General features: G+C 41.3%; 2 protein-coding genes across 5 annotated transcripts in view; both read left to right on the top strand.

Annotated features, from left to right (window-relative positions):
• The first annotated feature begins 185 nt into the window (after positions 1-185).
• rpl22 (ribosomal protein L22) lies at positions 186-3,823 on the top strand. The gene is made up of 4 exons (XM_044181963.1): positions 186-279; positions 711-821; positions 1,150-1,274; positions 3,590-3,823. The coding sequence occupies exons 1-4, from the start codon at positions 268-270 to the stop codon at positions 3,732-3,734; spliced, it is 393 nt and encodes a 130-aa protein (XP_044037898.1). The 5' UTR covers positions 186-267; the 3' UTR covers positions 3,735-3,823.
• Positions 3,824-3,969: 146 nt separating this feature from the next.
• Positions 3,970-27,850, top strand: part of chd5 (chromodomain helicase DNA binding protein 5) — a 38,510-nt gene continuing 14,629 nt past the window's right edge. For 3 of the 4 annotated variants that reach the window (XM_044181865.1, XM_044181874.1, XM_044181883.1), the window contains exons 1-23: positions 3,970-5,214; positions 11,955-12,103; positions 16,379-16,597; positions 17,708-17,826; positions 18,391-18,632; positions 18,732-18,844; positions 19,023-19,149; positions 19,484-19,650; positions 20,558-20,776; positions 21,429-21,635; positions 22,156-22,367; positions 22,976-23,107; positions 23,299-23,407; positions 23,696-23,887; positions 24,112-24,312; positions 24,534-24,671; positions 24,936-25,057; positions 25,317-25,490; positions 25,787-25,928; positions 26,182-26,313; positions 26,555-26,672; positions 26,780-26,904; positions 27,075-27,321. In XM_044181865.1, coding sequence (XP_044037800.1) covers positions 5,148-5,214; positions 11,955-12,103; positions 16,379-16,597; positions 17,708-17,826; positions 18,391-18,632; positions 18,732-18,844; positions 19,023-19,149; positions 19,484-19,650; positions 20,558-20,776; positions 21,429-21,635; positions 22,156-22,367; positions 22,976-23,107; positions 23,299-23,407; positions 23,696-23,887; positions 24,112-24,312; positions 24,534-24,671; positions 24,936-25,057; positions 25,317-25,490; positions 25,787-25,928; positions 26,182-26,313; positions 26,555-26,672; positions 26,780-26,904; positions 27,075-27,321 — 3,673 coding nt within the window. In that variant the 5' untranslated portion in view covers positions 3,970-5,147. Of the gene's footprint in view, positions 5,215-5,306; positions 5,397-11,954; positions 12,104-16,378; positions 16,598-17,707; positions 17,827-18,390; positions 18,633-18,731; positions 18,845-19,022; positions 19,150-19,483; positions 19,651-20,557; positions 20,777-21,428; positions 21,636-22,155; positions 22,368-22,975; positions 23,108-23,298; positions 23,408-23,695; positions 23,888-24,111; positions 24,313-24,533; positions 24,672-24,935; positions 25,058-25,316; positions 25,491-25,786; positions 25,929-26,181; positions 26,314-26,554; positions 26,673-26,779; positions 26,905-27,074; positions 27,322-27,850 lie in introns of those variants that run through there. The other variant, XM_044181892.1, reaches the window with a different exon arrangement.

A 27,850-nucleotide genomic window follows, 5' to 3' on the forward strand; every position in this document is an offset into this window, starting at 1 on the left:
AAATAAAATGATGTCTGAACTCATTCAACAGTTTGTGCCCCATTATGCCCCTGTAAAAGGTATTAACAATGTCTGTTATTTAAAAAAAAAACATAGCTGGTTGCGCATATTTAGCATGAACGTAGCTATAGGATTAAGCTAGCGCACATATGAATTTCCACACGCTGCTTAATCGATTCCAGATAAATCGATGCGATCGATGCTGCAGCCGGGTTTTATACTTCCTGCGCAGCCTTTGCTCCTTCCTTTTTGCTGAATGTGTCAGCCATGGCACCAATTGTGAGTAGTCAAACGATCAAATAAACGGCACACAGACGATATATTTTAGCTTGTCTTTTGCACTCGTAGGTGTATATCCGAGTAGTTTATTGCAATATGGGAGCCACAGATGTTTAGCGTCGTTTTTTTAGCTTTGTTTACTGTGTCGGCTAACACCACGTTGGGCTAACTGTTAACGATAATGCTAACGATAGCTAGCACTAGTTACTAGTTCACGGGAAACGTGTTAAGTGTTAATGGATAGTACAAAATGTGGAGGTCTTTACTTTAAAGTGGTGTCGTATACAGCTTTGGAAACATGATGGCTAATCACTTATGATATTTTGACATGATCTGCAAATTATTTTAACGCGTAATTTAGCTGTTTTAAAGTTACATGTGTCATGATGGTTGTTTGTATGTCTGAGTAACCCTCTCTATTTCTGTGTTAGAAAAAGCAGGTGGTCAAGAAGCAGGGTGGTAAGAGGAAGAAGCAGATCCTGAAGTTCACCCTGGACTGCACTCACCCTGTAGAGGATGGCATCATGGATGCTGCCAACTTTGTGAGTAGACCAGTTCAGACATCTTGTCTGTTAAACAGCGTGCAGAAGCTGTCAGACACGACCCCTGAGTGTCCAAACACTGCTGTCATATCAGTGGGATCAATCCCGAGTCATTTGGTATGATGGCTACAGTCAGTTCAGAATAAAGAAAGGACATTACAATCCACTGTGGTTTTAGTGGAAACTAACAAGATGTCAGCCACCATGTGTCACCTGTCAGTACTTGTAAGAGTCTTTGCCTGTACAGATAGGACATTTTGAGTTCTGTTCTGGGTTACGTGTACCGACCCTTGCTGTGTGTGACCTGCTGTGTCCTCTGCACTTACAGGAGCAGTTCCTGCAGGAGCGCATCAAGGTGAACGGCAAAGCTGGAAACCTTGGCGGTGGTGTGGTGTCCATTGAAAGGAGCAAGAGTAAAATTGCAGTGAACTCTGAAGTTCCCTTCTCAAAGAGGTACAAAACACAATGCATAACTTATATCATTCAAGTAATGTCAGGCGACTGAAGTTGCATATCACGATCATGTTCTTAATATACCAATGATTCTCAACAACTGCTCAGCGCAGTTCTTGCTACCGGGCCGCAAGAAGAAGAAATGTGAGGTGTTTTTACAAGTCTCCTAGAACCGTTAAGTAATTACAATCCCCGCCATGTACAGTTATCTTTGTGTGAAAGAGAGGAGAATGCAAAATCCCATTGGGGAAAAAACCTTTAAATTTAGGAAAGTGAATTTCATTTAATATTATTTATTTCAACAACAGTTATGTAACAAACTACTCGACCTCTACAACAAATATAATTGATAAATAAAACTGAGAAATACATCCTTATTTATTATTATATTATTTACTAAGACATTATAGTGATACTCCACTATAATGAATGTGAGTCTTCAGCCTTGCAGACTTCAAATGTTGGCTGTAAAAAAAGTTTGTGGTTTACCACTTTATGGAAGCTGTGGTCAGCTGTTTTCTCAATCAACATGCACCACTGTGTGTGAGAACTGAGCCTGAAATGTGTGTTTAAACAAATTAATTAACATCCTCATCCAACTGAATGTATTTCAGTTATGCCTTTACCACAGATGTGATGCAGATGGCAGAATTCAGCTCAAATTGCTTAAAGGTTCCTCCATAAATACATAATGAAATACATGAATAAGTTGGGTGGAAAATACTGTATCGCAGAGGTTTTTGTCATTTAATCTTTTACTTTTAGCCTGTGGAGATGGGAGATGGGAGATTGGGGCAGTATCCACACTCACCTTCATAGTGGTATCTAGCCGTGCATTTAGTTTTGGTTTTATTTGTAGAGGTTTTTTGAGATCTTTGCTGCAGAGGCTTGTGCCACCAGCCCAATACAGTGGAAGAGGAGTTTTGTATGTGGTGCCCAAAACATTGAACCATTTTTTCATCAGGATCTACTCTATACTGAATGAACAGTAAAAAAAAAAAAAAAAAAAAGACAGAGAAAGAAAATATAAAGGCCTTTTCACAGCAGACATTTTGACCTGTCATAGTAGGAAAAGCAGAGGCTTTACTAATAACATTGGCGATGGCTCAGTTCTATTCAAGTGTCCCAGTAAGCTGTGATCCAGCATGAACAATGCCAGGGCCCTGAAATCACTGCAACTAAATGGAATTTAGCCATCATTAATTTTGTTATTTACACATGTGCTTTTCCTACACTGACATGTCAAAATGTCTTCTTTGAAAAAGGCCTATTCACAGCATGGCCTGTGGACATTTTATTTTATTTTTGTCTGGAAAGAGATGTTGCTGTTGAACTGTTTTCAATGCTTGGAGCACCTCAAACTCTATTTTAACTCAGTCTGCATGGGTATATACCACTAAGGTTAAGTGGGTAAAACAGGACTAAAATAAACTTCTGAGTTTGTTTGCGTTCCACAGACGATGTCTAAAAATCACGCCAATTTTCTGTTACTTGGTGTATTGTGTAGATTAAAACATATTCAAAGAGAAGTCAAGAGGTCACCAAAATCAACATACCCGAAATCTTTTTTTATATATATATATATATATATATATATATATATATATATATATATATATATATATATATATATAATATATATTTATATATATATATATATATATATATACACTTACTTTACGAACTTTACTACGAAAGAATAAACAGATACATGAAGACTGTCTGAGCCAGGAACACCACCACCAGAGGGTGACTCAACCAATTGCGTTCTTAAATGGAGCATTTGATATTATGACTGGAAAAAGCCACTGGGAGATGTTGCTATTAGTATATCTAGTATAATTGTTTGTCACCTCTGTGTAAGATAGATCTGCCATCTTATTCTCAGATTCATTCAAATATACATAGATTGCATTTCTGCAAGTGATGCACAATACAGCCTTAATCTTTGTATACTTGAAGTTCAGTCCTATGAACCCCAGATCTGGAAACTGCTTTTCTTACTTGAAATGACCTGTATGTCCTCTTGGGCCAGTTAATAATCCAAAATACAAAGCACTTGCTTTAGCCTATTTTGTAATGGAATTAGGGTGTTTTTGCATTATGGCTACTATTACGGGCTATTATCAGACTTGTCTCAACTGTCACAAGTTGTGCCACATTATTTAGTCCACACCCATTTCTTTGTCCAAGCACATTTTAAAGATACGGACCTGCAAACTCTCTGGTGTAGAATAATCTATAAATATGACATACTTTTGACTGATATCTCTATGATTTATTTTTTTTTCCCTTGTCGTCCTCGTCTCTGTCAGGTACTTGAAGTATCTTACAAAGAAGTATCTGAAAAAGAACAACCTCAGGGACTGGTTGCGGGTCGTGGCCAACACCAAGGAGAGCTATGAGCTGCGCTACTTCCAGATCAACCAGGACGAGGAGGAGGAGGAGGACGAAGATTAAACCTGACACCACTTAATAAAATTTCAAAACAGGGAAGAAAATCTGTGTTGTCTTTTTAAAAAAATAAATAAATAAAATAATTGCTTTAATTTTGTTCTCTGGGCATCATACACAGCACAGTTGCTTATGTACAGTACATACCAGATGAATATAACACTGTATGCTTTGCTTGTGTTTAAAAAAGCCTTATTATTTAGATGCATAATTAAAACAATCCACAAAGAGCTCATCGATTTGATTTTTAGAATATTTCAGGTTTATTTTTCTTCCTTGATACTTTTATCTGAATTGGGATGTCCTTTGGTGCCCTGTGTGCAGTAATCAGTGTCAGCAAAGCTAATTAAATTAACATTTTAAAGTAGATAAGTGCATTTTGTCAATAGAGGAGAGAAATAGATTAAACACAACAATTAAGCTGGTTATATTTAATAAATGTAAAATGATCACAGTGAAAAGCTCCACTGCAGCACGTGCAGTCAGGACACTTCCAGCTCTTGATTTGTGTGTGTTTTTTTTTTTTTGATAGATTAAGTGAAGTTGAAAGTCCTGCTGTCTCTGGTGAGCTCTCTGTGGGGCTTCCTGTGTTACAGCTGTGGTAACCTTGACAACAGTTAGACCACTGGCAGTCAGGACTCCTCGCAGCATGCAGTCATCAGGCTGTTTTGGGTTTTTATTTTTTTTGGTCTTGGAAAGAGTGGAAGTTTGCAAGATGAAGAAACAGATTTTGAGTCAAGTCGTGTCTACCTTTTAGGTTTTCAGGCGTTAATTAAACGTCAATTAGACCAAGAAACATTTTCCCACAAGGAGAAATAATTGTGTTATTTTCCCCCTGCAGCCTGGCTTCATATTTAGAGTAAAGGTTGTGCGTGAACAGCGAGGCAGCTGTGCGAGAAAGCAGGAGAAGTTTCTGCCTCAATCCTCCGGACTTCCAAAAGGAAATGGGCAGGCGACAGGCGCGGGAGTGCAGCCGCCTATTAGCGGCGCATGGCGTTGCCGCACGGTGTTTTGTTTTTTTTGCACGCTACTAGTTGAAGTGGTAACTAGGAGAGCATGACTAACTAGTTGTGGGTGAAATTATGGGATGCATCGTCATGGCAACAGACCAGACGTCACAATCTGGGCATGTGTGTTCCATTTTTGTCTTTCTTATTTTTCAGACTGGAAGACCTGGATAGAGATCAGTGGGGGAAAATGTAAATGTTTATTTATTTTTTTTTTTTTTTCACTCCTGGAGAGAAAACCCCAGATTCACTGCAAAAAAAATAAATAATTTTTTTTTTTAAAATTTTTTTTTTTAAACTGAGCGACGAATACATTTCTTTTTGCGTGAAGAAAGAGACTGGGCTGCGGCGTTTGGAGGGTTAACTTTCAGTATTCTCAGCCTAAAAGGGGTTTGGGGGCTATGAGATAAAGATGCCGGGGTCGCTGAGCAATGAAGACGAGGGACAAGACGACATGGATTTTGAAGACGATATGCCAGGTGAGGGAAAGGGGGGGAGGCGGGGTGTCCTTCAGATTATTTTGCGCCGCTACGCCTTGAATGCGGGGAAAAGGGCTTGTCCTGCGTTCCTGAGACCAGAGAGGAGGAGGAGGAGGAGGAGGAGGTGGGGTGCAATAAGCAGAGTCATGCTATTATTTTTTGCACGACCTAGTGTCTTAAAGGTGGGTTTTTAGATTTGCCTCCGGCTGTCCTCACATCCAGCCTGATTTGTGGGCATGATGAAAACCCTGCTGCGTGCTCTCTGTAGGCAGTTTTTTTTTCTTTCACAGGCTGCATGCGTGTACAAGTGAATGGCTTTACCTCAAGTCCAAAACACAAGTTTGGTTCAGAGAGCTGTTTAAATCCATGACAGTTTATTCGGTGCAGTGTCACTGTATGCTGTGATGTTCCTCAGTTAATGTGTGCATGTGCTTTTAAGTAGAAATGGGCTACAGTGACATCCGTGTTCGTTTTGTGAGAAAAGATGCGCTGCTGTTTGCGCTTGTGATCAGGAGGCTGCTCCAACTTTAAATGTTTTTCTAGCACTGCACGGCCGCAGAGGTGTGAAGCCACGTGTAGGCTCCAGGAAACTGTGCTTATCAAGTGCGCCTTGCTGCCTTTGCCTTGGTCCTGTGCACTGTTGATGACCACGGTTAGGTCACCAACATCCCTTCAGCTCTAGGTCGTGCACTAACTGAAATGAACTGTTACCCACATTCTTGACCTGCAGCTCATTCAGTTCACACGGGCAAGCCAAATCTGTGCACTATTTCTTGTGGCTGGAAAATGAATCTGTCAACCACTCTGGCAATGAACCAATTGTAGTACTAATGGCAGTTTAACTCCTTAAAATGTTTAAAACTAATCAAGGCACAGGGGATGTTAAGATTCCCTAATTGATGAGCTGCACACAAAAAGCCACTTGCCACATGAGGGTCAATTTGTGTTCTTTTGGCTGTTAAGTTTGTCAGTCTTTATGGCAGTTGTCCACACACCCAATGATTCTCTGTCCTAAAAAACTGTGCTGGTAAAACAGATGAAGCACTGATTAGTTGGGGAAATCCCAGTCATAGTGTTAATTTGACTAAAATGATGTTTTCTTAATAGCATAAGATTAAAATTTTGCATCATGACTTCTGCTCCTGTCTGTTTCCTGGTCCAGTGGGTCAGGGGCTGATGAAGTGCTCCCAGCATTGCATTCTACTTTATACCATGGTGTCAGTTTGGCCAGTGCAGTCAATAGATTGATATTTTGTTCTTTTCTTGCAGCTCGCTCTGAGCATCAGATGGTTTGATGGTTTCATGTCAGGGGCAGAACTTAAAAGATGCTGCTTTACCCTTTTCTTTCCGTTCACATCACAATGTGGAAACGTTTCATGGTCGTAACAACAGACTGAGTATGAAAGGAAAGTTGAGAGTGTAAAAATCCAATGCAATGTTGTCTCTAACCATAGGCCTGCCTCTTGTTAATTGCTGCTGTGTGATGATATGTTACACAAAACTACTGAACTTTCTGGTTTGAGAAAAAGTACCAATCATAGGCTATCTTCTGAAAAGATACAAAGAACATTTACCGACAAAATGATGACAGTTAATGAATACATTTCACACAACATGGTTGCCATGGTGCATTTCTTGCTCATTTTTCATGCTTGTTATAAAGGCCTTGAACCTCAAAAGCTGGCTTATTTTGCACCACTGTCACAACAAAGCTGATACATTAATTACAATATAGTTTATATCATTGGCTCATCATTATTTACTATTTCTAAAACATAGATATGATTTTCTACCAAAGGACAGGTTTTAGAAATTACCTTTGCCTGTCACATGTGTGCTGAGCGTTGTGGAATCAGCATTATTCATGATGATGCCTTGCATATAAACCAACACATTTTTTTTCCTGTATATACACAATATTTTTGATGAACTAGATTAATACCAGCAGGCTTGCATTGGAAGCTGTGCAGTAGGGAGAGAAAAGACAGACCGAGAGAGGGAAGGGGAGAAACAGAGAGGAGTGTTAAGCAGTTGAGGCATCATCTATGATTGCCAGCCATAGCCTGAGGGAGAACACAAGCACTGATGCGTGTCTCCAATACGCATGTGTGATAGTAGTTGGTTAAACATGTATGAGGAAGGAAAGGTGCAATTGTGTCAGGTGAGTGAAGATATGTGAGTAGTAATCCAGTTTGAAAAATCAAAGCATTTTCACGTGTCAGTCAAAATTACTTTATGTCTGCCTTGATATGATTTTGTATTTTTATGTTGTTGGCAATAAACATATCAAGGGGACTCTATAAGACTGACACACTATGCAGAGAGATATATTGTCGTTAAGGGGAAATGTATTGAATATCAGTTGACCTGCCATTTTTAAGCTAACATAAGACATGCTAATTTATGTTTATTGTGTCGTAATGAATAGTCTTGTTGATAAAGATATTCACTGTTTTCAGTAACAGCGGTTTACATCTTTGCTGTCATTTTAAAAATGTTATCATATCACTGACCACGATAAAGTCTTGCAAATCCATTGTTATGCTGCTGATACAGGAAGCAGTTTTCAGACAGTTTACGACCTCCATCAATAGGCATCAAAGTGACAGACAAGGTCAGGAATCCTCGTCAGATCATCAAGGTGCTTCCATTCAATTAAAACACAACAATGTAGAAGCATGTCCTAGGGGGACTTCAGACCCCTACATGCTATCCGATCACAGCCTTTATTTGTTGTGGCACATAAAGTGTCCTAATTCCCTTTGTTTCGCTCCGGGTGCTTACACTGTCACAGATTGTTCCATTGTGTTTTCTGTTTTAATTGTTTTGTTCTCCCCTAAAATTGAAAGATTATCATGGGCTTTTGTGTGCCTACAAATGTTATCCCCAATTGGAAAGCGGACTATTTTTGGATCCCTCACTGTGAAAGTTGACACCATTTTTTCCTGCTGTTCGTGCACGAAGCCTGTGCATGAAAGATGCTTTTTTGAATGTGTATTTGCAGATGAGCTGTGCACCATTCCAGTCTGTTTTATATCTGCTTTATATTGCACACATTTTGATCTTGTGCATATGTTGTCTATAATAGATTAGATAGAATTTTAATGGTGCTTTTGGAGCGTTATCCTTCCATCACTTTGATGATTAGATTTTCTAATAATAGTCTCTGGATGTCTTTGTCTGAAAGTGTTTGAGGCCTAAGCTATATTCACCTAATCAAGGAAGAGAGGAAAACCTATGGCTCTGTTTTTCCTCCTTTGTGTCAAGCAATGCCGGACAACGTTAAGTGGGCAGTTCCACACGGGGGCCAACAGAGAAAGGGCTAATGTGTTTTCCAGTAAACTCTAGCTTCCTCACTTGGGAGTCACTCATGAATCTCCCTTCTAATGGGTCAGTCCGGTGGCCAAGCCCCTGCAGGAAGGTCAGAACTGTGTGTGTGCCATCCGTCCACACTTTACAGAAGGCTTGTTCGCCAAGCTTTGGTCCGCTTTCTAACAGAATGTGGTGCCAGACCTCCCTGTGCCACATGACTGAGCGACCTTCCCCCCTTCCAACACCTGGCACAGCCTGGTCCACTCACCAAGCAGAAAGATTATCATTCCCCTGATGGTTTTCCCTTTGGGGACTTCACAGGCCATTTACTGTAAACTGGATTCAGCTTATAAGGCAATGCAGGTGTTAAACACAGGCGTCTTTTTTTCTCTTTTTTTCAATCAGTTGCATTGCTCTCAGACCTTCTGCCTATAAATGAGATGAATTACTGAGAGACCATTTGTATATGTGTTTAATAGGGTTGCACCATGGTATGAAAATTGATGGTTATCATGCCATGTACATTTGCTTATCATCGGTATTGAATTCTACCGTATTAGTGTTATTTAAAAAAGTCAAGTTTATATCAAGTTTCATGTCTATGGACATAATATTTTGTGAAATTATAATAAACCGTTTGTTCAACCAAAACACCCCTTCTGTTTTCATTCCTTTAAGGGTCATTGTAACTGATAATAATAATAATAATAATAATAATGTGTAATACCATGAAACCGTGAAAATCTCATACCGTCTATTGAAGCTGTGAGGCTGTACTTCAGACATAGTAGTGCTTTGAGCTGAATGCTAACAACAGCATGCTAACCTGCTCACAATGACCATGCTGACGTTTAGCATCTTAATTGTGTTAGCATGCTAACATTTGCGAAGCACTAAACACAAAGTACAGCTGAAGAGGGTAAGAATAGTTTTACAGGTATTTGGTCATAAAGCTAAATTTTGGCAAATTAAAAAATCTACTTAATTATGGTGCTGAAGGAAAAGCCAGAGGATCACCAAAATAATTACAGTTCATCTTATGGGGACATGAATGTCTCTACCACATTTCATGGCAATCCATCCATTAGTTAAGTTGAGATATTTCACTCTAAACTACAAATGTGAACCTCATGGTGGCACTAGAGAAAAGTCAGGGAATCACCAAAGTCATTAGGATTCATCATCTCTGGGAACTATGAATGTTTGTACAAAATGTTGTGCCAATCCATCCAGTAGATGTTGACATATTTCACTGGATAAGTGAAAACTTTGACCTGCTGGTGGCGCTACAGGTTAAGTCACCAAAGCCAGGAGGATTCATCCTCTGGGGACTACGAATGTCCCAAAGTGTCATGGCAATCCATCCAGTAGAGTCAGTCTGGACCAAAGTGGTGGGCCGACCGAAAGAACGACATTGCCATCCCCAGAGCCACGGCACTAGCATGGCTAGTGAATTAGGTGTATCTAATCAGTGATGTGTGGTCAACCTGTCAGTCATAGTTCACCCATAGAAAGAAAGGGGTGCAGAGTGATGGGCTGTGCTTTCTGTAATCCACGGCTGTTTCCATCTGCATCTGAACCGTGTCATCATCTGTGTGTCTAAGAGAGATGTAAGGCTTACTGTGTTGCCATCATGACTTGCCTGGCAGGCGGCTTATCTGAGACATAAAAGAGCTCCCTGATTGAGATACTGGATACATAAACTCAAGGCTTTATTTAGAAAGAGAGAAATAAAGGGGAGAGAAGCACGTGGGTCTGTGTGTGAGGCAGAAAGAAAGAATGAGGAGACAAAGCACAAATACGAAATAGATAGATACAATCAGAGTTTCTGTGACATTGAATATACATCAGTGGTTTGGACAGACGTCAGTGGAGGAGTGCTGTAAATGCAGTTTTAGAGGCTTGAATACAAGTTTGGAACTAAAAAATTACTATTTGCATTTTTACCTGAAAATTGTAAGATCTTAAGGTGATTACTACCAGTGAAAAATCAGCAACTTTTTATAGTCAGCAACTATAAACATATTGGGCGCATAAAGCACAAGTTACCCCCAATTAGCACTAAAGAAGGGGTGACACATTTCATCTCGTGGTCAAAGAAAACACAGTGAGTCTGACATTGCCACTGTTTGAAGCTTTGAAATCACTGATGTGTATGTACTGTATGTGTGTGTGCGCGGGGGACCTCCTGCTAGCTTTGCTAAATAGAGGATAAGTGGTTGGTGAGGTTTGTGTGTCTACTACAGAGGAATCCCTCCTCCCCAATCTCTCACTCCAGCTACTCAGGGGAGTGGTAGACTGCAGGGCTAGTGTTGGCTGATTGACTCTGATACCTGTGCTGCATATTTCATGCCCTCCAGTCTGTCTGCATGAGATGCAGAGACACGCAGATAGATGGACTGAAAGAGACAGAAAGAAGACACAGAGGGAGAAAGAGAACGAGATCAGATTGACCTTTACGGGGAGGTTGCATCCTGTGTGTATTTCTCTTTGCGTCTCCTTACAGTGATGTATTGTTTGGGACTGTCTCTCTTCCTTACTTACTCCTCTGTGACCCACTATGGCATCACTGAAGTCTGCTGCGCTCAGCAGTCAGCACGTTTGTACACAGCAGCTTTGAGACACTACAGCTGACAACCAGCAGCAGGTCGCTTTAGTCCCAGCACGCATTAAAGGCAGAAGATATGTTCAGTATACCTCAGTGGTCCTCCAGGGAGTTACCATTTACTGGCAAGGCAGGCACTCCATCTTTTTGAGCTTTGACGGGTAAAGTTGATCCACACTCAATGATGTGTGATTATGCGGTTTATTTTGCCAAGTGCTCCTGTTGGTCTGGCATTAATTCATTTTTTTTTTTTAACTGACTTTTTGTTTTTTCACAGTATACTAGGCCTGCAACTATTGATTATTTTCATTATCGATTAATCTTTCTTCCTATCTTTTCGATTAACTGTCAATTAAAATTCAGAAAATTGTGAAAATTTCCCATCACAATTTCACAGAGGCCAAGATGATGTCTTCACATCGCTTGTTTTGTCTAACCAACTGTCCTAAACCCAAAGATATACAATTTACAATGATATAAAACTGAGGAAAGATGCAGTTCCTCACATTCTAATGCTGGAACCAGTAAATGGTAGCCATTTTTTGATAAATGACTTCAACAATTAATTCATTATCAAAAAATTCATTTACAGGCCATCGACAAAACGATTAATCAACTAATAATTTCAGCACTAGAGTGTACAAGCCAAACTGCATTTGTCAATATAAAGATTCAGGCCCATTACACGCTGAATTGGCTGTAGAGTTGACAAACTTGAGAGCATCAGCCAAATTTCCAAATGTACTGTACTCTGTACAGTAAACTACATTGTGTTCCTAAGCAGATAATGTTTTTGTTGTCTGTTTTTGTTGTCTGTGTCCAGATGAGGATGACGAAGGTGAGCGCAACACTGTTCCCCTCACACCCCTCGACAGCTTCTTCTCTGACGACTCTCTCAAACAACAAAAGAAGAAGAAGCCCAAAAAGATGAAAGAGGGGAAAATGCCCAAAGTTAAGAAGAGGAAAAAGGAGGTAAGATGTAATTCACACTCGACACCATCTGTCATGACCTCGGACACAACAGCTTGGCATGCATTGCTCTTTTGATGTCTCTGCAATTGGATCAAAGGTGTGTTTTGGCTGCTGGACTGCCTCTGTAATCTAAATGAGAGGCAGTGGACTGTCTCAGGCTTAGGGGAGGTTGGCAGCAGTGTCACTGTCATTGCCAGTGTAAGCTGTGGGCACCAAGGGCCAGTTTAGAGTGTAGATTTGTGCCTGTGGTGCTGGTGCTGCACTGAAGTACAGCGTTTGTGCCAAGCTAGCTGTGGGAGTCAGAGCTGTGACAGAGCGGTTTTGACAGTCGAGTTTCTCTAGCCTTTAGTCTCCAGCATTTAGCCAACAGGTCAGAGGTTTGAGGTGCTCCCAGCATTAATACTACTGACTTAATTTAATCAGATTTTTTATGGTGAGATCACTAATCACTAAGATAAGCTAATCACAAAGCTTTTAAAGCTAGCCTGTGTGACGTTTACTTAACAGTTGCCACTAGGGGCAAAAGTGATAATTACAGGTATACAGTAAATGCTAAAACGTAGTGTAACAGTAGTGAACCAAGTCAATAATGTCCTTTATGCAGCAATATCTAACGTTATCGAAAATGTGCTAACATTAGCTAGTATTAGCCATTTTTAGGAAGGCTATAGCTGCAAACCCCATATTGATTAAACTGAGCAAGGGTGTGTTGTATTGCTTATGAATTCATCATTTTATTTGAGGAGGAATCAATGTGATACTTCAAGGCCAAATTGACTTTCTTTGACATCAAAAGAAAAATTCCTAATCAGGTCACAGAATTTGAGGAGTTACCGAATTTGATGTAACACCAGAAAACAAAGACAGCGAGCTAAAAGAGAGCTGCGGGTTTATTACTATGAGCAACACCTTCTACATTACACATGGTCATTTGGTCCACTGTTACCATAAAAAATATTGATGCAGCTATAAGGGGAATTTGACAAACAAAGGCAGCATCTTGTGATGTCAGCTCTCATGTTGCCAGAAAAGTCTCATCTACCTTTACTTTTCCCGATAATCTAGCCAAACTCCTGAGAATCAATGATTACAGGAATTCACTGTATTCCCGGTGCACTGTATTTCCCGCCTGTGTTGGCGATGGCTTTAACAGAGTCAGTGACATAGCCAGGATGTTCCCCTCTGCTGGTTTGAGATGCCAGCAGTGCTGTGAGGAGCTTGGCTCGCCATGCTGCCACCCGGCCCTTTGGCTGCTTGTGGTAAACACTGAGCTCTGGGTCTCACTGAGCTAATGGGGGGGACTCCCTCTGACACTCGCTCTCTCACGCACAGACTCTGCTCTGTATTCTCCTCTTTCTTCCCTCTCCTCTCGTCTCTTACACGCATCACCTCACTTTGCCTTGATCGTGATGCCGCTGCTTTTGTTACTGCCTTTGCGTCAGAGGAACTGCAAATATTTCTCTCTTTTCTTTCTTTCCACCTGCTGTATTATTTCTGTCTCTCTTGCCCTCCCACTGAGGAACCACTGCTGCTGTAATTCACTTCCAATCACTCCCCGGAGGTTGGTGTCAGACAGGGGCCAAAAGTCAATTGGGGTCAGAGACTGTCAGTGGCACATCCCAGTCTCGGGTCAGAGCTACTGGTGGGAGAAATGGTCAACAGGGAGAGATGTACTTGCCTTCTTTCTCTCATATGCAGTGAAACAAAGGAGCTATGTAGACATGAAGGGAAGGGAATCTGAGTTTATAGAAGGCAGTTAATTTTATTGGAAAAAGAAGAGGCTGTAGTTTGGCCACCATAAAACCTCCATGAAGCTGTGAGGGAGCTGCTTGTAGCTTTAACATTTTGCTGAAATACAGTCGGTTTGAGATGAGCCTCTGACTTGTTTTTATAAGTTCAGTATCCTCTCAGGTATTGTGAGTCAACAGAGAGCTGTTGCTGATTTCTGGGAAAAGAAGAGGCTGTTGTTTTGCAACCATAAAGTGTTTTTACAGCAGTATTTTTTCTTGTTGAAGTGGATTTTATTGAATATCCACGTCGTTGCTCATTTGATATTTTCTGTGGCATCCTCTGAAATCTCCATAAGGCAGAGCCTTTATGGGGAAGCATCTAACTTGATTACGTTATCAGGACTTATCTGATTTTCTTCCCTCTGAAAGTAGAGACACCCTGTTTGTTGCTGCCAGTGTCCTTGTTGGTCCTCTGATGTGTGTGTAACATTGAACTCTGGGCCACGGTGAGGTTGTTGCACAGTTCCACCTTGTCTTTGCAGTTGCTCTCAGCAGTGGTTCTGCTTCTTTGCTTTTCCCTCCTCCATCTCCATCTCTACCCCCAGTCCCATCCCCCATCCACCATCAAAAATCTTCAATTTACTCTCTCTCTCTCTCTCTCTCTCTCTCTCTCCTTCTTCTTCTTCGTCTTATGCATAAATGAGATTTGTCTAGACGGGTGCTGGAGCACCAGCTCTGCAACCACAGGCCTCTGCATAACAAGCTCGTTATGCAAACGCTTCTGATTGGATGGCGTTGTTCCATTGGCTGCCACTGTGATAGAGTGTGTGTGTGTGTGTGTGTGTGTGTGTGTGTGTGTGTGTGTGTGTGTGTGTGGGGGTAGTGAGTGGCAGGATAGAAAGAAAGAATGAGAGAGAAAATAATGGGGGGTGCAAAAGAGAGAAAGTGAGAGAAAAGGAAGACGTGTGTGGGGGTGAGCTATGAGAATGAGAGAGAGAAAACTAGGAGGAGAGAGAGAGCTGGAGCCAGACACTGCTCAAATTTGGTCGCCATGGCAACACAGCCAGGCTGCTGGTAGGGTTGGCGGGCGCTGCGGCAACGTGAGCCTTTCCACTGCGCTACAGAGCAAAACGCCTGTAAGTCTCTCCATGGATCCACACAGGCCTGCTGAGCAACAGGCAGTGAGCAGAGCACAAAGCTGCTGTGCACTAATTCACTCCATAGCATGTGCACACACATGTTCACACACAGAAACCCACATACCGTACACATACATATACAGAGGCATACACACAAACGCGAAACACAAAGAGAAATAAAAAAATATATACTAAACTGAAAAAGACAAACACATCCAGACTTGAACTGACACACATGCAGTCAAACACACAAACCCCCCCACAAAAATTATTCTTTAGATCAAAGGAGGACAAACACACCCATTCATAAACAAATACACAAACATGCACACGTCCACACACATACTACACACACAAGCACACAAATGATTATGTGAGAGATGCATACCGAGAGAAACACCAGATGCTTTTCCCTCTTTCTTACTCACACACACACACTATCATGAGCACACACTAGGAATTTGTTCATATGCAACACTCTTGATCACACAAACAACACCTGTTAACTGTTAAATCCATATAGCCTTCCAGATGTCTCATATTAAACAGGCAGCTCTGAGCAGTGATTGGCTGCACCTGAGATGTTCTGTTTCTTGGTTTAGTTTGTTGTCGAAGCATGTGTAAAAGGTGAATGCGCTTCTGACTTGATTCCTCGTCAACTCACTGCTAACTGTTGACTTGTAATGTAATAATTTACAAGTTTCATCACAGGCAGAAGAATTATAATATTAGTAAAGCAGTGACACTTTGGAATGATGTAATTTAATTTATGCAAATGCCATGAAGAGGAAGCTTTTATCCGAAGTGCTTTATAGTACACTGACAGCACATTTTATTTGGCGTGGGTGGCCACTGTGGGAGCTGTAATCCCTAACCCTGGCAAAATTATTACCATGCTTATTTGCCCAATCGTTGAGTTTTATATTTTAATTATTCCCCCCTTTTATCACTAGATTTGAAATTCTGTCTCATACGATACCTCTTAACTGAAGATAGATTTCCTTTGTGGTGTCAAGTGGTAAAATACAGACCTTGAATTCAGTTGTGACCCAGGAATCTGGCTTTGATGCCAGCTTTAGTCAGTCACAGTGAGGTAGAGAGCTAAAACAAGATTCAAAGTCAGATTGTACCTGTTTACGTTTATAAAAATAACTGTTTGGCAGGAGCTCTTGACTATATCAAAGAAATGTGAAGATGGCTTGGATGAAATTTCACGCAGCACAAATATAGTTGTAGTTTTAAGATGTAAGTTATACACATCTATCTGCTGGAGAATGAGAAAGATCAGTGCAAGCAATCTGAACCGGAGATATGCTCATGTCCCGCTTTTGACCACCAAATAACCAATATTGTGCATTTATTTATATGTATACAAAATGTTCACGTGTCCTTGTCAAACACTTTAGGGAGGAATCCAGGCAAGAGTTGACAGCGACCTGGAGGAGACCTCAGAGGTGGAGGAGGAACGGGAACGTCCAGAAATAGGCTCTGAGAGTGAGAGCAGCACGTACGGCCCAACCAAAAAGAAGAAGAAGAAACCGAAGGAGAAGAAAGAGAAGAAGCCCAGGAAGAAGAAGAGAGATGAGGAAGATGAGGAAGATGACGATGATGACGGGAACATGAAAGTAAAGTCGAGGTCCATGAGGCTGACACAGATCACACCTTGTATTCTGCTGGTTTCTGTATTTTAAATGAAGTGCCAAAAATGTTTTCATTTTAGAGTCACATTAAATTTATCATCTCTTGATATGATAATCTAATAATAATAATAATAATAAATTGTATTTGAAGTGCTTTTCACATACCCCAGGGACATTTGACAGAAGCACAGCAAGCAAAACATTAATAATAAGCCTGGCTAAAAAGAGAAGTCTTAAGGGTAGATTTAAAAACAGAGATTGACTCAGCATTACAGACTTAGGTAGGAAGGGTGTTTACGGGCCGCAAATGATAATTCACTGATGATCAAATTCATGATTCATAATTAAATTAATTTGCATTTAATTAACCTTTTGCCACCCACTGTCCAGCTTGTAGTATGCTGAAAATTCAAATGTTGTTAATTTCAAAAGTTTATCTGCTGGACACAAGATGTCTCCTACTTCACGTTAACAACCATTCTCAGTAAGACGGTGTAGTCCCTCATTCGTCCAGGAGTGTTCTATCGTAGAAAAGGTTTCAGTCGTAGTCATCTGGACACTGTTTTCAGAATCAAGACGTTTCGGAATCAAGACGTTTCGGCTCCCATCCGGAAGTCATTCTCAATTGAGAATGACTTCCGGATGGGAGCCGAAACCTTTTCTACGATGGAACCATTCTCAGTGTATGTGCGCTGGAGGCTTCAGGTTTCCACGCCACACATGTGTAAACTGAATACTGGACCATGATTGGCCTCCAAACTAGTTGTAATGACACATCTGCATGTTTAACTGAGATTTAAGGTGAGCACTCAGTAGATGAATGTGAAAACAGCCTTCTAGTGTTAAGCTCTGCACATACATCATTCTGCGCCTGGAAGCTCAAGCATCACAGTCAAGGAACAAGAAGAAACACTGGTTTTTGACTGAAGGGGGACTTTGAAAATATGGTGTCTCCCTACCTTCTAAGTAGTCTTGCAGTCCAACAGTGTAAGAGATCCTTGAAAACCTTACGTCCAAATTCATTGGAACGATCTAACTTATTTTTATTTATTAAACTTTATTTAACATATGATCTCTCCCATCTGTATTTCCCAGGAACCCAAGTCATCCAGCCAGTTGATGCAAGAGTGGGGTCTCGAAGATGTTCAGTATGGCTTCACCGAGGACGACTATAAAACCATCACTAACTACAAGGCTTTCAGCCAGTTCCTCAGGCAAGCACCTAATTTTGTGTCTGGATTATCTTCCTATGTTAACTGCTCTGTTCTGTTTCGGTTTCTGTGACTTGTCAGAGACCCTCACTTCCAACAAAAACTCCACAATGAGACCAGAGTGTGCTGTGACGAGCAAACACTGCTCTTTTTGTTTGAGCTAGAAAGCTCGGCTGTTGGTATAAAGAGTCTGTCTCACCTGGGGCTGTCTGGCTCGGTTAAGAATCTGCTCCGACAAAGTGGAGCATGAGCCCCCACAGTGCCCCCTGTGAGTAGTCAGCTGCTTACTGGATGCCTGTGACAGCCGGGAGGCTCTGGGACTCGGTGCTCTGACCCACTATCTTTCACAGGCCAGCGTGCCAAACCTCAAGCTGTTGCCTGACAAATCACAAACATGATATACACACAGCAAAGCAGGGAGAACAAAACTTAAGGGGCACTGGGGTGTCAGCAAATCAAGACCCAGTTCCCTCCAGTGCTGAGGGAAGTAGAAATCACATCAACAGGAATGAAGTGTGACATAATAAAGCTGCCGTTGTTGTCTCCTCTCCCCCTGGTTTTACTCAGGCCTCTCATTGCCAAGAAGAACCCGAAGATTCCCATGTCAAAGATGATGACAGTGTTAGGGGCCAAGTGGCGAGAGTTCAGTGCCAACAACCCGTTCAAAGGCGCATCTGCCACCGCTGTGGCCGCCGCTGTGGCTGCCGCTGTGGAAACGGTTACCGTGGCACAGCCAACGTCTGTCAGCGGCAGCCAACCGAGCTCTCAGCTGGGGCCAATCAAAAAAGCCAAAACCAAAGAGGGAAAGGGTAAGGCCTAGTGAACCGTGACAGAACACATATTTTTAGAAATAAAAGCGAGAATACCACTCAGTTAATGTGTCCGATGTCTCGGTCTGTGTTTCTCAGGACCAGGAGTTAGAAAGAGAAGCAAGACTGTGAAGGAGGTGAAGAAGAAACCCAAGCCGAAGAAGACCAAATCAAAGTCGGGCCAAAGTGGGAAGAAGAAGAAAGCATCCTCTGTATGTTTTGTTTTTTTCCAGAACCATTTTCTTCATCCTCATTCATCCTCTGAGCTTCTCCACTACTTTGTATTTTCAGTGGCATCAAAGTGACCACACTGTTTACTGCGCTTACTTTGAAAGCTGGTTTATTTTAATTCTTTGTGTAGCTCTTCAATTTGTATGTGTGCTTTTTCAGAGTGAGGAGGACTTCCTGGAGGAGTCAGACTTTGATGACATCAGCATCCACAGTGCCTCTGTGCTTTCTGATACCTCGGGGGCTGCCACCAAGAAAAAGGCCCGACGTGGGCGGAAAAAAAGGAAAAGTATGTTTACTGTCTACACTCGCCGTGCTCTGTGGTGTGTTTTTTTTCCCTCCAAAATCCCACTGAAATCCCTCAGAACCAGACTGTTTGATTATGGGTAACGAGGAAATTAAAATGTATTTTTTTAAGCTTTATTTGTTCTGGGAATCTTTTCTGGTGGCAGATGCTCTTTCTCAGCAGCTATTGCCCTCACACTCATAGAGTCTCATTCATATTTAGAGCTCATTATAATGTGTAAATAGTTAATAATCTTATACTGTTGATAACATCTGCTTTCAATGAATTCCTTTATGTTGGGATCGTCCATGTTTACCTCTTCCTGTACCTTCACCAGAGGAAGATGGTGATGGTTATGAGACAGACCACCAGGACTACTGTGAGGTTTGCCAGCAGGGTGGAGAGATCATCCTGTGTGACACCTGTCCCAGAGCATACCACCTGGTCTGTCTGGACCCTGAACTGGAGAAGGCCCCCGAGGGCAAATGGAGCTGTCCACACTGTGTGAGTAGATTAGTTTCATATATAAATATATTTATGAAGTTTTATATTTTAATGTTTGCTAACAACCAATCTGTGAGAATTTATTTGGGGGGGGGTCAAGTGGGCTTTACCATGGTGTTCACTTGACAGTCAAACAATGCATCAGGTAAATGAAGTGGGTGACATCTGTGTGTTATGTGCCAACTGCATCAACTGGGCTTGTATGAAAATTTCACAGGTTTATAACTTGACATGCTATCTTCTTATCATTGTATCATATCATATCATTCTTAGTTTTGACAAGCCTGGTTCTAGACTGCCATGGTACTAAGACATCTTCCAACATATGCTGTATGTTAGTTTCTTCTGATCTGGATATTTGTTGGTGACATGTAAACTGAATAAGACCTTACTTTGAGCTCTTATCTTCAACAATGGTTCCCAACCTTTTTGACTCGTGACCCCTAATAAGCAACGTCTGCCTACAAGCCCACATAATAGGTTGCATACATCTGCTGGTTGTGCATAATTCAGCCAAAGAGTAATTTTACTTTTCTCAGATTCTTTATGAAAATTCCTGTCCTGTTCCTTTTCACTATGGAATATGTGGCTGTTATTAGTGTATATGTGAATGCCAGTTTAGTTTGAAAGTTAGTCATTTATGCTTTTCACAAATGTATTGTGCAAAATTGATAACTAAGTCAATACAACACTGGACAAAGCCTTGATCATACAATCTTTTGGTCTCACTACCCCAAAACGTTAATGTAGTCTCCATAAGTGAAGATGTAAATATCATGTATGTGTCCTTGTAGTAATAATGCGGTTCAGCTTTATTTGACAAATAACATGGTGGGTGAATTTAATTTAGCAGTATTTAATCCCCTGCTACAACCTTCACCAAGTTCGTGCCACCTGTGTCCCTCAGGAGAAAGAGGGTATCCAGTGGGAGGCCAAAGATGAGGAGGAGGATGAGGAAGAGGCCCCAGGAGAGGAAGAGGATGACCACATGGAGTTTTGCAGAGTGTGTAAAGATGGAGGAGAGCTGCTGTGTTGTGACACCTGTCCATCTTCGTATCACATCCACTGCCTCAACCCGCCTCTCCCAGAGATACCCAACGGGGAGTGGTTGTGTCCACGCTGCATGGTGAGGTCACATTCCAGTCCAAATACTATTTAATGTTGTTTATGTAAAAAAGAAAAGTGCAATTAATCAGCTTTAATATTTCACCTGAACTCCACATACAGTACATTAACAGGCTCTCTCCTCAAACACGTATTGTTATTCTGGAATTGTTAATTATCTCTCTAACATTTTGGCTACATGTGATTTAGCTCCTGATTGTGACCTGCAGGATGAAAACTCCATGTATGGATGAAATTGTAAAAAGAGAGACAATAGTTAGAGTAAAGTATATATTTTATTGTGAGAGGTGAGAGGGCCAATTTAACAGAAGGATCAGCTTAAATCTTTTGATAGTTACAATTACGTTTTGGAACTCATATCAAAGTCGTTTCAAGCTAGCACTTTGAGCTATCCCATGAGCCTGTTTATATTTGAATTACTCTGTATATTAACGTGAACTAAGACTCTGAGGGTGGTTGTTTAGGGAGGTGGAGGTTTAATTTACTGGTGAGCCTTCTAGACCTGTCTGAGGGACCCATGTTGTGACTCCAATAATGTACTTTACCTGCTCCGAAACCCCCATTATTTTCACCATGATTGTTTGTGCATTTTTGCTTTGACACAAGGTCTCGATAACTGCATGTATCACAGTATCTCTTCTTTTTTTTCTTAGTGCCCTCCCCTCAAAGGTAAGGTCCAAAAGATTCTGCACTGGACATGGGGAGAACCCCCGTTACCAGCAGAACTGCCTGTAGGCCCTGATGGCAAACCCACTGATCCACTGACCAAGCCTCCACTCAAGGGCCACCCAGAGAGGGAGTTCTTCGTAAAGTGGGCTGGCCTTTCGTACTGGCACTGCTCCTGGGTCAGCGAGCTGCAGGTGAGATACTAGAAGTAGGCCCAATCTCAAATTAACATTTCTGCTCTCTTTGGCCACAGGAACTGTGTGTCCTCTTTGCTAAAAGTGGAACACGCGCAACGAGCCAAGGGAGTTTTCACTGGACCATCTTTTGCAGTTTAATATAAAATGATAATGTTCCTTAAACCATATAGCTGTCAGTCTTTAAGAAATATGTGTATATAAGTGCCCATTGTTTCACATATCAAACCATCCATCTACAATCACAATTAGTAGCAATTCAGAGCACTCTAACCTAGCTGACATTTAATTTAGCGATGTCTGAACAATTGCTTGTTTAGAAACACAGCTTTCTTAATTTATTTTGTATCCCTCTTCCCTTCATTTAATCCATTCTGGAACTTGAAGTAGTTAATCAAATTAGTCTCAATACCATGGGTAGATTATATATTGCAGTCTTGTAAGGAAAGCCCTTTGCCAGAGGTGGTGCTTAATGAAACAAAGCAGAATTGATTGTTTTGCTCTGTCTGTGGTTGTGCAGTTGGAGCTGTATCATACGGTCATGTATCGGAACTACCAACGTAAGAACGACATGGACGAACCTCCACCATATGACTATGGCTCCGGAGAGGAGGAGATCAACAGTGAGAAGAGGAAGAGCAAAGACCCCCAGTATGCTGTGATGGAGGAGCGCTTCTACCGCTATGGCATTAAACCAGAGTGGATGGTTATCCACCGGATAGTCAACCACAGGTGGCTGCTCACAGTTAGACAAATTCTTGTATTTTGTATTTTATGAATCCAGACGTTTTACAGACTTTATAAGCTGGTGCTCAGTTTGGTTTATGCTTGCTGTCATCTTGCTTTTACTTGCTTTGTAATATCACTTTATACATTTTTCTTATATAATACGGGAGATGCTGGGTGTTTAAAAACACAGAAAATGCTTAGTGAGGCATAGCACAGAACATTTTCTCTCCAACATTACACCAGTAAATTATTTCCCATATGTTTCCATGTTTTCCAGGCCTGTGTTGGAGCCTGTCACTCATATGTACAGGCATGTATTTCAGACAGATTCAGTACATAGTACGATCATATGTTTTACTGTATAGAGATATGTTCTGCAATTGATTCATACATTTTAAAAAGCTTCTCTCCCATCCCTTTGCAGCTACAATTGCAGGAAGGACAATAAGTGACTTTTATGTTATTTTTGTATGTAACGTGTCATATCCCATTAACAAATGTCAACAAATTAATTTTGAATATGTCCTTAGAAAGAGTTTGATTATTGCTCACTATAAAATCCCTCTAACGCCCTGAACTCTGTATTTGCTTATGTTTATTCTTCCCTGCAGTTATGATAAGGATGGCGATGTGCATTACCTGATCAAGTGGAGAGACCTGCCCTATGACCAGTGTACCTGGGAGGTGGATGATTTTGACATCCCAGAATATGACAGTCATAAACCTTCGTACTGGGACCACAGGTTGGTTAACAGCATTTACCTTATCTGAACCATAGCTGTTTGTTAATAGTTTGGGGATGAGGGTGAGAATGATTAGAATCAAAAATATACAAGGCGTATGCTGCTGTTTCCCCTCTGCCCTGCCCTCTATCTGTGATGCATGCCCCTGTTTGAGCTGTTTGGCTCATCATGTTGTTGCAATTATTTGCCAGGGAGCAAATACTAGGGGAGGACCAACGCCCTCTGGTGGTGAGGAAAGGAAAGAAGCTCAAAGAGGACCATCCAAAGAGGGAGGTCCCTCCTGATGCTCCCATCATAGATGTAAGTTGGATATTTAGATGCACTTTGGTCACAGTCCAGTGAGCTGCCTGTTACCTGTTTCTTTTTGGAAGTACAAGACTGCACTGTTATTGGCTGCTTGATGCAGCAGCTTTCAAAATCTCTCAAAAGTAATACTGTAGGTGTAAAGCCCCTAATTATCATGATTTAGCATGATAAAGGCACTGTGCCTTTACTCTTATACTGTTTATATAATTCCTATTCACATTGGGCTAAATGTTAGCCAATGTAATTACTCTACAAAATACTGCTGTATTCTCATATCACCAGCCAACCATCAAGTTTGAGCACCAGCCGTGGTACATTAACGCCACTGGGGGAACACTGCACCCATACCAGCTGGAAGGCCTGAACTGGTTGAGGTTCTCCTGGGCACAGGGCACAGACACCATCCTAGCTGATGAGATGGGCCTCGGAAAGACGGTGCAGACAATAGTGTTTCTCTACTCACTCTATAAGGAGGTGAGGGTGGAAGAATGTCCTCTTTTATTATGCCCATATTACAAATATATATATCATATATCACATTGTGGTTCTCTGAGTGCAATGTAAAAAGTATACACTGTTAATACCAATTCTTGTAATATATTGGACAATGAGAAAAGTAATTGATAAAACCTGTAGTATATCTTCTACCTGTGATGTGAGAGTTGGTTAGTCATGTCTTTCCTCCTCCTCTCTCTCAGGGTCACTCTAAGGGGCCCTTCTTGGTGAGTGCGCCCCTCTCCACTATCATCAATTGGGAGAGGGAATTTGAGATGTGGGCTCCAGATTTCTACGTGGTGACATACACTGGAGACAAAGACAGCCGGGCAATCATCAGGGAGAACGAGTTCACCTTTGAAGACAGTGCAGTAAAATCAGGACGCAAGGTGTTTCGTATGAAGGTATCTCATGCTCACACAGCTATTCCATAGCACCTTGCTTCAGTTTGTTTCAACCTGTACTTACAAGCCCTGACATCTGAATTTCCATTTACAATAAATGAGCATAAAGTATTATTAGCAATTACTTTATTTTCTGTTTTTCCTCCACCATATGATCCCACATCTAAATTGGTCAACATTAGATATATTTTGTTGATGTTTTTCCTTCCGCCCTCTTGCAGAAAGACACTCCTATCAAGTTCCACGTGCTGCTGACATCCTATGAGCTGATCACTATAGATCAAGCTATTCTGGGCTCCATCACATGGGCCTGCCTGGTGGTAGACGAGGCCCACAGACTGAAGAACAACCAATCAAAGGTGAATCATCCTGTTCCAGAAGCAGCATGGATATTATCAGGGACACAAAAAACAGGAAAGGAGCAGGAACACAAACAGATATGAGTAGGAAATGTTTGTGCATAAACTTATCCATGTAATGAAAAGACTGATAGAACATGAACCATGTCTTATAGGTGACTTTGGAGGTGTAATTGGAGCTTCACATTCAGGAAGTTTTACATGCGTCATTGCATTGTTTTTGGAGGCATGTGTGTCATATCTCGCACAATGTGTCCTGTCCAGTTTTTCAGAATTCTCAACGGGTATAAGATTTACTACAAACTGCTGCTCACTGGGACTCCTCTTCAGAACAACCTGGAAGAGCTGTTCCACCTGCTTAACTTCCTCACCCCAGAGCGCTTCAAGTAAGTCCTTCCTCTCTTCTATTTTTCTGTATCATACCCCCAGCTTTCTGTCCTTCTCCATCTTACCAAAATCTGCTAGCTGGTGCATCAAATAGGTCCATCCTTAGATTGATAGACAGATCTTGAGTTGCTTGATTGTAGGGTTTGAATTAAATGTACATTTAAACTATAGTTTAAAACTTAAGAAGCAAGAAATTGTCTTTTCTTTACTGTAGCTTAATTCATTCATTCTTCTGCATTTGACCTGCGATCTGTGCAGTAACCTGGAAGGCTTCCTGGAGGAGTTTGCTGATATCTCTAAGGAGGACCAGATCAAGAAGCTCCACGACCTGCTTGGCCCTCATATGCTCAGAAGGCTGAAAGCTGATGTCTTCAAGAACATGCCTGCAAAGACAGAGTTGATTGTCAGAGTGGAGCTCAGCCCCATGCAGAAGTAAGTACTGGGATGAAAAGAAGAAGTAGTTGTAGTAGGAGTTGATACTGTGTATTGCTGCTGTCTGTTCCATCTCATAAAACAAACTGTTCAAAAATGAAGATTCTTTTTCATTTACTCCTTTATACAGTAGATTTTCAAAATTATACAGTCGAGATGAAACAGGTTATAAATGCCCAAACAATTGTATAACTTACTTACTGGTTTTTTTTTTGAAAGAGTGGAAGTAAATGATTGTGAATTTCACTCTCATTTCTTCTCCTGATTCAATCTGATTTCTGACCTCTGATCTGCAGGAAATATTACAAGTTTATTTTGACGCGAAATTTTGAGGCTCTGAACTCCAAAGGTGGAGGGAACCAAGTGTCCCTGCTCAACATTATGATGGACCTGAAGAAGTGCTGCAACCATCCCTACCTGTTCCCTGTGGCTGCTGTGGTAAGGCAGCAATTTTAGGCATAGTTAAATATTTAAACCTAATACTAATTGCAAAATCTTCTAGTGATGAAATCGAATGTTGATGGCCTGGAAAGAGTGCCCGTGGACCTGTATGACAATAATTGTAGCCCTTGTCTTCTTGTTGGAAATTCAAAAGTACTGTGGCTTAATGCCACTAATTATATCATACATACCAAGTATTCACATATTTCTCCAGTTGATACCTACCTGGATTTGATTTTTGTCTTTGCAGGAAGCTCCTGTATTACCCAATGGTTCATATGATGGCAACCTACTAGTGAAGTCCTCAGGAAAACTGACGCTGCTTCAGAAAATGCTGAAAAAACTCAAAGATGAAGGACACAGAGTTCTCATTTTCTCTCAGGTAATAGTCGAATAAATACTGTGTCTGGGCTGGAAGCCATAGCTTTCATTGATCGATGGCCATGAAACACTAAAAATCCAGCCATCCATATTTTTCCAATGCCAATGTCAGTTTTAGGTGGTAAATCATTTGATATTCCAGACAAATATAATTTTGCAAAGTGCAGACTTTTCTTAGTTTTAACAATTCTATTTCGTTTGATCCCCACTACATAAACTTGTAATGCCTTGTTTTTTTACAGATGACAAAGATGTTGGATCTGCTTGAGGATTTTCTGGAATTCGAGGGTTATAAATATGAACGCATTGATGGAGGGATTACTGGAGGCCTGAGGCAGGAGGCCATTGACCGCTTCAATGGTGAGTTTGCTAATCTATGTGAGTTTGTGCGGATGCATGCTTTCTTCTACATGGCTTTCACTCACTCTCACACACAAACCGACTCTCTGCTTTGGTTTTTGTCACAGCACCGGGCGCTCAGCAGTTCTGCTTCTTGCTTTCAACACGAGCTGGAGGTCTTGGCATCAACCTTGCGAGTGCAGACACTGTCATCATCTACGACTCTGACTGGAATCCTCACAATGACATCCAAGTACTGATTTTTCAGAGACTTTCACGTGGACACTTGCATGCTTTTGCGGTAGCTGTTAAGCAGCAGATCTTTGATATTATCTGCCATGTGAGAATGCTTTGATAGTCTCCTCATATTGTTAATTTCAGCTGTTCACTTCTGTGTCACCTTCTATCTTTCCATTCTCCCAGGCTTTTAGCAGAGCTCACCGTATAGGCCAAAATAAGAAGGTGATGATCTATCGTTTTGTGACGCGGGGCTCAGTGGAGGAGAGAATCACTCAGGTGGCGAAAAGGAAGATGATGCTGACCCACCTGGTGGTGCGGCCCGGCCTGGGCTCCAAAACTGGCTCCATGTCCAAACAAGAACTGGACGATATCCTCAAGTTTGGCACTGAGGAGCTTTTCAAAGATGAAATGGAAGCAGCACGAACCATGGGTATGTCTATGCATCACACATTTTCCTGTAGCTAAGAGGATACAGTATAGATTCTGTTGTGTTGAAACCCCTTGACATTTCTGGTTTGTTTTATAAACACACTCAATCCAGAAAAGTTTTTTGGCACTTCCATTTGAGCATCAAACTGCTATATCATTATTAAACATCACTGTTGTTTGATGCTAACAAACAAATGAGACGTTGGTTAAGAGGTTTTCTTATTTCTGGTGGGAGTACTGGTAGCGTCTTCTTTAAAAAGCATTCTCATTTTATGCCATAAAATACTCCTGCAGATCCACATTTCAAAGTAGAACTGTGAAGAAGGGTAGAGGCTGCTAATCTCAAAAAGGCACCGAAAGGTTTGAAAACAAGAGACAAAAATCCAAAAGGCCAGTGAATCCATATAATTGTGGGTTGTCTAATCATTCAAAAGTTCTCTTTTTAGGTCAAATCCTTTTTTTTTCATAGGTCAAAGCTTTAGACATGGGCAAACATATATTTTCTGTCTGCTCGAAAAGGGCTCCTATTA

This window comes from Siniperca chuatsi, linkage group LG2, assembly GCF_020085105.1.
Source record: "Siniperca chuatsi isolate FFG_IHB_CAS linkage group LG2, ASM2008510v1, whole genome shotgun sequence".
Lineage (NCBI taxonomy): Eukaryota > Metazoa > Chordata > Actinopteri > Centrarchiformes > Sinipercidae > Siniperca > Siniperca chuatsi.

Excerpts from the sequence above, each read along its gene's own strand:
- rpl22 (XM_044181963.1), top strand. Across the intron at positions 822-1,149 it reads TCATGGATGCTGCCAACTTT|GAGCAGTTCCTGCAGGAGCG; the intron begins GTGAGTAGACCA and ends CTGCACTTACAG. Across the intron at positions 1,275-3,589 it reads GAAGTTCCCTTCTCAAAGAG|GTACTTGAAGTATCTTACAA; the intron begins GTACAAAACACA and ends CGTCTCTGTCAG.